Raw genomic sequence first — 10,877 nt, 5'->3', positions numbered from 1 at the left:
TAGAGGTCAATGTTATATATTACATATAAAAACTGTTTTGAAATAAATAAAAAACAGCAATAAAAACTCATATATACTTATATATATACTAAAATTCTTTTCCGATCAAATTTTCCACTTTTAAAAATTTATTCACTTGGCAAGAATTTTTTTGCGCTGCTCTGTAAGCAATTGTTCGAGATGTTCAGCTCGTTTTTCTGCAGCCTAAGAAAAGGAGAGATTAATAATAAAAAATTTTATATTTAATAAGAGGTAATTATAACTACTTACTAGTTGTATCAATAATTATATTATTAATATACAGTTAATTTCCAGTAAGTTGAAGATCGATTAACTCGAACTTTTATTATCTCAAACTATTTTAATTGGTCCCTTGAAATCGCCTAATCGATTACTTTTAAAATTCTCCGTTCGAACCTCGGATAACTAGAACTTCGTTAAGTCGAACAATTTTTTCGTCCCCTTTCAGCAAACTTTTTCGGATAACTTGAACTTTTTGTATGGGAGTTAAATATATTGATATTTAAATTTTTTTTGAAAAAAAGAAGTCATTCCATATAAAACATAAATAACTGTAGCCTAATAATTTCTTTATTTTTTCGTTGTATTTATATCTGAATAGAATAGATCGTTATCAGATGTAAAATAATGCTATTATAAAACTGTTAAAAGGTAAATCATAATAAAACCGTTAAAAAAAGCAATTATTTTATTGGTTAATGTATTTCTAATTAAAAAATACCTTTAAGACGCAATTTATTACCAAATGATAAAAAAGTCATTGTGTCACTAAACTTTTTAAAATACACTATGTAACTTCTTTCATTAAAACATTTGTATAACGGTGTAAATAAAATGTAAATACTTTAGTATTGAATAAAGGAAAATCGCCTTAACTCGAACTAATATCTTATATCAGCCAAAGTTCGACTTAATGGTATTTGCGGTAATGGTGAAGTGGCAGAGCGTTCGCCTCATAAGCGAAAAGTTCTGAGTTCAATCCCCACCATGTCCCTGGTAGTACCCCGCCCAACTTGTTTCTCCGCGCAGCGGCCTTGTTCGTCAAGGTTTGTGTTTCGAAGTTATAGAGTTGAGAGAAGATTGTAACCACAACTAAAAGTAGCTTCCTCGACTCTAGTAGCCTTTATGGCCTTGGGGAGGTGAATTGAAATTATAAAAATAAAAAGGAATTCGCTTTAGTCGAACATTCGTTAAATTGAACCATTTTCCATGGAGATTGGAGTTATCGGGAATTATTTGTAATTGTTTGTAATTATATCAATAACATAGGCAAGTATTCTTTAATCTAATTTATTCTAATAGAAATAAGAAATTTATCAAGATTAAGAGATGGAGAGGCTTACAGAAATTTAGAGATGATATAGATAAAAATAGCATAACTTATACCCCGTTCACATTGGAGATAAAACACGTTTTATTTTAAATGTGTTTTGTGTTTATAATGTTATAAACTCTGCAAAACAGTAATAAAACAACATGGCGAGGTTGTTTTATATTAACACATGCTTTTTATATTGACAAAGCAACCTTGCAGTATTGTTTTATTGTTGTTTTATACAGCTTTTTGCAATAACAATTTAATACGCTTTTAAGATAAAACGTGTTTTATCGTCAGTATGAACGGGGTATTAAACTCACTATTTTTTGCTGAATAAGCAAATTCGCAGTTTCTTCTTTCTTCGATATAGCCTTTTTTACACTAAACAAATTCATTAACAAATTTTCAATTTTTTTCTAAAGTAATTTATCATAACTAAAGTGTCAATAATATTGTTGTCATAACAACGATAGGTTAATAAATGTTAATAACATCAATGTTTATACTCTAACAAAAGGATGTTGCAATATTTTACTTATATTTTATCTTTTATATTATTAAAATTTTTGAAATAATTTTATTTTCAAAATGTCGTAATTAATATAAATCAAAAAGGAAAAATGAAATATAGTTAAAAATGTTCAAAATTTAAATAGAATGATACACAATATAAATATAAATATACAAAATATAAATGGAAAGGTATAAAATATAAACTGAAAAAGACAAAATTTTAACAGAAAGATACTAAATGTAAAAAGAATAAAAATCCGATGTTTAGTTTACCTAAGAAAAGAACCGAATTTCACAATGAGACAAAATATGCAGCAATATTACCCCAATTCGCCATGGATACAAAGAGAAATCTATTAGAAAAGCTATCTAGCTTCATAACAACAATGAGAAAACTATCAAAATTTAATTTTCTAATTATCAAATTTCTAATTTCAAATTATCAAAATTCTAATTTCAAATTATCAAATTTCTAATTTCAAATTATCAAATTTCTAATTTCTAATCATCAAATTTCTGATTTCTAATCATCAAATTTCTAATTTCTAATTTCAAATTTCAAATTTCTAATCATCAAATTTCTAATTTCTAATTTCAAATTTCAAATTTCTAATCATCAAATTTCAAGCTTCGCAACAAAAAGAAACAGAAACTAGAATAATTATCATTAATTAATATATATTATAATACTAAATATAATATTAATTAATTTTGAGAATTTTATGATTGATAATTATTCTGAAAAAAATGTAAAATCTAGCTTCACAACTTCTATAACACCCATTTTTTAAAATTGAAATTTGTTTAACGTAATATTTAATGTTTAAATTAACAATATTTAAATTAACAATATTTAAATTTAATAATTAAATTAACAATATTTAAAATTGAAAATTGTTTAACGTAAAACTTTATCAATACAACATCATGTTTTAACTGTTCCCAGTTATACCAATCTATATTTATATATCAAGATCTTGTATAAAAAATTTTAAATGTCTTTATAATTAAAAATTAAGAACTGTTTATATATAAAAATTTTATATAACAATTCTATGTAATAATTTTATAATTATCTTATGAGAAAACATTATACTTTAAAATTATATATTACTTTTTAATTAATCATTCCAAACAATAGTTTCACTTTTTGTTACAAATATTTTTACATAAGACAACTTCAATCTATAGACTTCTTTAATGTGCTTTCGTTTAGCACCACTTCACTCTACCGCCTTTCTCTTTGTTCTATATTGCTCTCCTTCATCTCAAGACTGCATTCTTTTTAATGTTATTTCTTCAAGACCGCACTCTTTTTGATGTTTATATTTCAGCCAATATTGTTGTTGTTGGTGACTTTAATGCTCATCACACTGAATGGTTTGGTTTTAGTATCAGTGACTCTGCAGGCGTTATGGCCAACAAATTTTGCCTTTCTCAATATATAACTCAAGTAGCCAACTTTTCAACTCGCTATCCAGACAATCCGAATCATTTTCTACTCAACTTATGTCATGTTTCTAATCCTAGTAAGAGCTCAGTTTCTGCACATTTACCCTTAGGTGCTTCTGATCACGATTTGATCTCTCTAAAACTATTATCTCATTCTTCTTTATCGTCAGAATCCCCTTATCATTGTACCTATTACAACTACCAGCCAACTAAAGCTGGCTGGGACTCTTTCCATGTCTTTATTTCATGATGGCCCTTGGGTAGAAATCTTTTGTCTTCCTGCTGACAAATATGCATTTTATGTAACTTCTTGGATTCAGGCTAGCATGTAATCCTTTATTCCCTATCAACCATTCCAAGTCAAGCCTCACTCTTCTCCATGGTTTCCTCTCATTATACTGCTGCAATTTTTAATCGTAACCATTACTTTCATATCTATCAGCAAAACAACTATCCAGAAAACAGACACCTGTTTACTATTGCTAGAAACAATTGTAAAAAGATTTTGTCTAATGCCAAAACAGCTATTCTCAGATCTTAAAATCTCCTATTTTATCTCAAAAATTAGACTCTAGAGACTTCTGGAGAATCTTTAACAGTGTCTAATAATATTCAGTGTATAATAAGGGCAAATCTGTTATTCCTCTTCTCTTGCATGGTTCAGATTTTGTTACCTCACCTAAACATAAAGCTAAATTGTTTTCTAAGAACTTTTCATCAATATCATCTCTTGATTCCACCTGTTGCATTTTAACTGATATAGCCGACAAACAGGTTGATCTATTGCTTGACATTTGTATTACTCCAGCTTCTGTATCTAAAGTGATTTCCTGCTTAGACTCTTCTACAGCTTGTAGTGCGGACAACATAACCGTTATAGTCTTGCATAAGTGTTCTCCGGAGTTGTTGTCTATACTTTCAAAACTACTTAACAAGTGCTTTTCAGAATCTTGTTTTCAGCCTGCTTGAAAGCAGCATCTGTTATCCCTATTTTCAAAAAATCTGGAAAACGATCTGACTCGTCTAACTACCATCCTAATAGTCTTCTTACTATCATAATCAAGGTTTACTATCATAATATAGGTTTTACACAATTCTTTAATCTCTCTTCAATTTCTAAGCAAAATCTGACACATCATCATGGAAGGCTAAGAAAAAGTCTAGCGGTGCCTAAGGAAAACAAGAAAAGAAGTGATTTGCTTCAATCAGGGCGTGATTCTAAACAACATTATTAATACGTTTAACAATAAACATATAAATAAAGTTGTTCCCAACCCAAACCCAGTGTTAATTGAGGAAAATGCTTTTTCATTGAATAAATAGGTTTTTGAGTCTAAACACTTAATCTCTCATCTTGAATCTAATAACTTTCTAATGTCAATATGGATTTTGATCTTATTTTTTGCTGTTCACCAGCCACTGAGAGCCTCATGCTGTAGCAGAATTCTTTTGTAGCAGAAGTGAAATCCTTTTCAAGCATTTCGGCTTGAAAAGGATCTCACTTCTGCTCTCAGTGGATAACACTCTCTGATTGCTTGGATCTCACTTCTGCTACAGCATGGAGCTCTCAGTGGCTGATGAACTTTAACTCTTAAATAAAACTTAATTTTTTTCAGCTAATCGTTATTGCAACATTCTAGATCTTCCTATATTTATAAATAGTAATGGACTCAGTGAGTCATCTACCTTCCGTCTTCTTGGATTAACTCTTACTTCCGATCTTTCTTGGAAACCATATATCAAACCGATTGCAAAATTAGCATCTGCTATGGTTGCATCTTTTTATTGTGCTCGCCACTTATGTATTCTGGATTATATTCTTTATCTCTATAAATATCAAAACCTTCTTTGTACGGAATACTGTTGCCATATCTAGAGCAGATCTTCAAACGATGCCCTTTCTCTTTTAGACAAGGTGCAAAAATGCATTATAAACATAGTTGGACCTGCTCTTGCAACCAACCTTGACACATTGTCACATTTTCCTAGTGTTGCTTCTCTTCCTCTTTTCTATAAATACTATAACTCTTGTGCCATCTACTTAAAGTCATTCTCATGTTATTCGTCATTCAACTTTCATCTTTTCTCCTCCAGTGTATTCCAACTCAAATAGCAGTTTCTTGCAGCATTGTTGAAAATGAAGGTGTTTAAAAAAAAATAAAGAGAATATTCATACAGTTTTTCATTTTTATATTTATGAAAAACACCATGATATTTTGCAGTGATATGTGGATTCCAGTTGAGGTATTATTTTCAAACAATTTGAGTAATTTTAAAAAGTAAATTTTATTGTCTTTTAACTATTTAAAGATTATCAAAACTGATCTGTGTAAAAGCAAACCCGACGATATCCCCTTTATTTGTTTTAATACAGATCTGTTTGATAATATTTTTAAAGACACTGAAGTATTGGAGCTCTATTTATGAAAACTCAATAGAGAAAATTGAAAAGGATGCAAAAAGTCCTTATATTTTTTTGATCATTTTTGAATTCCTAGTAGAGAACAGCAAGTCACAGAGCTCTTGATTAAAGTACCACTCCAGGTTAAAAAGAAATGAATTATGTAAATGACAGAAAAAGACAAAAAAACAGTAAAAGTTTTTTTCAATCAATACAAAAGTAACTAAGTAAAATGCTGACTAAGCAAAAAACAATTTACCCAAAAAAGTTAATAGATAAATATTTTATAATTTTTCAAAAAATTGTGCCAGGTTTAAAGTTAGCAAATAATTACCATATAAACAATTTAACACTAACATGTTGCTACTAACAACCGTAATTGTGAATTGTTGCCACTAACAATTCCTTTATAAAACTATAAATACTATTTGAAAAAATTTTAAAAAGCTTAAATTTTTTTTTCTAATTCAATGCAACTTTATGTCTACATCTTCCAGAATTTCAAAGACCTGTGCGAGTTTTTAAAGTATTGGGATATTATATTAATATCCATTTTATTGATATCTGTGTTGACTGGAAGAAAAAACATGCTGAAATGCAGGCACATGTTTAAAAAAATAAATGATATTTGAGGAAAATCCTCATCAAATCCTTATCATGTGATCAGAAGCACCTAAGGGTGAATGTGGAAAAATGAGCACTGACTAGGATCAGAAACAAGACATAAGTAGACATAAACTAGAGCCAAGCCATTCAGTGTGATGAGCATTAAAGTTGCCAACAACAACAATATTAGCTGATGTATAAAGAGAGAGGGCTTGGTCAATTTGATCAGAATTAACATCGAAAAGAGTGCAGTCTTGAGATGAAGGAAAGCTATATAGAACAAAGTGAAAGGCGATAGAGTGAAGTGGTGCTAAACAAAAGTACATAGAAGAATAGTCTGTGGATTCAAAACTAGTTTCATGACAAATAGGTGAATTCTTACGAATGTAAATACCCAGGCCAAGCATGGGACTATTGAAATCTTTCGAATTAAAGGAAGATAACCATCAAAACTAAGATCACAAGATGAGACAGTTGAACTCAAATTAGTCTCACAAAGAGCAAGTAGGTCTGGTGACCTTTGCAAGAGATAGGACTCAACAGAAGAAAAGTTACTTCAAAGACTACGAATATTAGTGAATGATAGGTTTAGAGAACTTGGTGATTTTATTCATTTTTAAATATGGTAAAGAACTTGACTCAAAGCATAGATAGTATTCAGTACACCGTTTAATAGCCCAAGCAATTGCCTCATTACTATTAATAAACCCTAAGCCGTAACAAAGGGCTCCAAATGTGGCCTTGGCAATGCACACCAAAAGTACAAACAGAGACACCATCCATACGCAACATGGCACTATTAATACTTTTATATTTTTCAGCTGTTGATGGAATCAGCCTCTCTGAGAGCTACCACAGAGTTCAGGAAACCTGACTACCAACTGGCCTCAGAACCACAAAACTGAGTTTTAGAGCTGTACCCTCATTAGGAGGTAATAGAATGAGTTGCCTAGTCATAAAAACAGAGACACAACCAAAACCCATGCATTGAGTTAAGAAGATCTTTTTTCTGGATGCGTTTAACATCTGCCCAAGATGAATATTTTTATCGAGACACCATCAATACATATATAACATTATATATGTACAAAACACATATATAACCTTAGACAAAATACATATATAACATTACAGTAGAGACAAAATACATATATAACACACATATTCAGACAAAATACATTTCAGCACAGATAATATATATATATATATATATATATATATATATATATATATATATATATATATATATATACATATATATACACATATATATATATATATATATATATATATATATATATATATATATATATATATATATATGTATATTATTAAATTAAAATTACAAACAGTAAACATTACAGTAAAAAAAAAAACACACCAAAACAAACCAACCAATCGAAACACACCAAAATAAACATACCAATATAAACACACCAGAACAAACCATTCAATAAAAAAAATCAATGGAATCTGCGTTTACATCAATTAATACCATAACTAATGGAAGAGGTTGCAAAAACAATCAAACAAAAAAGCTACCGATCATGTAGTTCATCCATTTCTTTTTCTTTTTCTTTTGTTATTCTTTCTACTTCAAAACGACGACGAGCTTTCTCTTCACTTAGTTCTTTTCTCAAGCGGTTAGATTCTTCTTCAGTAGCCACCAATCTGTTTTAAAAACTTTATTTACTGCTTTTACATTACAATGACTACATTTAAGTTACCATGACTACTTTTTTAACTAAGATGATTTTCTATTATTTTTTGAAAACTAAATAAAGTTTCATTTGTAAACTTTAAAACTTTAATCAAAAGAAATAAAAACTACAAAATGAATGGAAATAATAAATACTATAAATCAAAAGAAATAAAAACTACAAAATGAATGGAAATAATAAATACTATAAATATAATAAAATAAAATAATAAAAGAAATATTAATGAATAAATACTCAGGAAAAAAAAGTATTTACACATATTTTCAATAAAAAGAAAGTTTAAAGGTTGTAAAATCTGAATATTTATTCTTCTTAATTATTATTATATATTCCTAATAATATCTTTTTATTGAATACTCAACAATGGACACTTAACTTGCATTTAAGTATATTTATCAATTGACTGGATTGATATCAATTGACTGGATGCAGCAAGTTGCAGTCATTATGTTGGAAATTCTGACTTTTATTAAGAAATAATAAAATAAATGATTATGTTGATCTTTACGTCCTCACAAAATATCGCTGACTTCTTTCTTGTAATTATTTTGTTTAATTTTTTTCATTTTTGTAAATATTGTAATTTTGTAATATTGAAAATTGTTTTTTGAATTGTTTATTGAAATTTATTATTTTATGTAATTAAAATAATAACAACTATTTTTAGTTGTTGCCAGTTTTCATAAATAATTAATTTTTACCGCAAAGTTATTATGACATCTAGTATATATATATATATATATATATATATATATACATATATATATATATATATACATATATATATATATATATATATATATATATATATATATATATATATATATATCACTTTTTTCCTAATTAGTATATATATATAATATATATATATATATATATATATATATATATATATATATATATATATATATATATATATATATATATATATACTAATTAGGAAAAAAGTGACTTCACTTTTTGGATCGATGTTAGACATCTAGTATATAAAATATATCATTGGAGCTAAATAAAAGATAATGATTGGTTAAGATAATGGACGGTTTAAACACAAAAAGGTTTAAAGTAGCTCGTACTCATTTTCATGTAGTTAAACAATAAATAAAGAAGTTTTTCCAGGAATTTAATAAAAACTATTTTTACATTAAAATTTTTACTTTAATGAGAGCTGTTGTCAAATAAATAGTTATATAAATAACCAAATATTTTTTTTTAATTTTAAATTGCTTAAAAAATTTTCTGGTTATTTAACTAATTCAAATAATAACAATAATAATAATAATAACAATTTTTGTGCCCAGTTTTAAAAAAAATAAGGGAAACATAAATTTTTTCTGTTTTTTTTTTCATTTGATTTAAAACTTTTTGTTTACATTTTATTCTTGCTTGTTCAGCCAACAAATTTTATTCGAGGAGGCTGAATAAGTGCGAATTTCATAACTGCGAATCTGCATAAGTGTGAAGCAGTTGCAAAGACTGGCATAAGTGCGAACTGGCACAAGCGCGAACTGGTATAAGTGCGCCGAAAGAATTTGCAAACATTGGCATAAGTGCGAACTGGCATAAGTGTGAACTGGCATATGTGCGAATCAATTGCAAAAACTGGCATTAGCGCGAACTGGCATAAGTGCGCTGAAAGAATTTGCAAACATTGGCATAAGTGCGAACTGGCATAAGTGCGAACTGGCATAAGTGCGAATTGGCCTAAGTGCGAACTTGCCAATTCGCTACTTATGCCAATTTGCACTTATGCCAATGTTTGCAAATTCTTTCGGCGCACTTATGCTAATTCGCGCTTGTGCTAGTTCGCACTTATGCCAGTTTTTGCAATTGTTTTGCACTTATGCCAGTTTGCACTTATGCCAGTTCGCACTTATGCCAATGTTTGCAAATTCTTTCGGCGCACTTATGCCAGTTCGCGCTTGTGCCAGTTCGCACTTATGCCAGTTTTTGCAATTGTTTCGCACTTATGCCAGTTCGCACTTATGCCAGTTCGCACTTATGCCAATGTTTGCAAATTCTTTTGGCGCACTTATGCCAGTTCGCGCTTGTGCTAGTTCGCACTTATGCCAGTTTTTGCAAGTGATTCGCACTTATGCCAGTTCGCGCTTGTGCCAGTTCGCACTTATGCCAGTCGCAATTATGCAGATTCGCAGTTATGAAATTCGCACTTATTCAGTCGCCCCTTTTATTCTTGTTGCTTGCCAACAAATTTTATTCTTGCTTGTTCAGCCAACAAATTTTTTTCTTGTTGCTTGCCAACAAATTTTATTCTTGTTGCTTGCCAACAAATTTTATTCTTGTTGCTTGCCAACAAATTTTATTCTTGTTGCTTGCCAACAAATTTTATTCTTGTTGCTTGCCAACAAATTTTTTTCTTGTTGCTTGCCAACAAATTTTTTTCTTAAAGTAAACAAATTAATAATTTTACTTTTAATTTTGTTAAGAAGAAATAATAAAGTTACATAAGTTTTTGAAAATGGAAAATCAGTGGATTGTACCAACTAAAAAGCATTTTGAAGTTTTGAAACATGTTTTAATTGGTCCAATTTTCAAGTGTAAATATTACTCTGGAACATTTTAACTAGCAGCCACAAGACAGATGAAATACCATTTTAAAAAAGGTGAAAATACTAAAATTTAAAAACCTTTGGAGTTAAAGAAATAAAAATTAGTAGACAAAAAGAGTAGATTTCAATTAGAACTCGTCTTAGAACCAAGATTGATTCACCTGATGTTGTTCTTGCCAAATTTGTTCAGTAGATCATGTTCAGTATTTTTCATCATTCAGTTTCATAAATATTCCAAGTAAAATGCGGTAGTGGTGTAGTGGTAAAGCGCTCGC

At 28.9% G+C, this 10,877-nt stretch overlaps 1 protein-coding gene across 6 annotated transcripts in view; it reads right to left on the bottom strand.

Annotated features, from left to right (window-relative positions):
- The window catches only part of LOC101241576 (centrosomal protein of 131 kDa), a 71,797-nt gene continuing 60,920 nt past the window's right edge, over window positions 1-10,877 (bottom strand). For all 6 annotated transcript variants that reach the window (XM_065804243.1, XM_065804244.1, XM_065804246.1 and 3 more), the window contains 3 exons: window positions 7,854-7,982; window positions 1,660-1,720; window positions 1-204 (listed from right to left, as the gene is read on the bottom strand). In XM_065804243.1, coding sequence (XP_065660315.1) covers window positions 133-204; window positions 1,660-1,720; window positions 7,854-7,982 — 262 coding nt within the window. In that variant the 3' untranslated portion in view covers window positions 1-132. The remainder of the gene's footprint in view (window positions 205-1,659; window positions 1,721-7,853; window positions 7,983-10,877) is intronic.

Source organism: Hydra vulgaris, chromosome 08 (assembly GCF_038396675.1).
Source record: "Hydra vulgaris chromosome 08, alternate assembly HydraT2T_AEP".
NCBI lineage: Eukaryota > Metazoa > Cnidaria > Hydrozoa > Anthoathecata > Hydridae > Hydra > Hydra vulgaris.
This window is presented reverse-complemented; position numbering and strand designations above follow the sequence as displayed.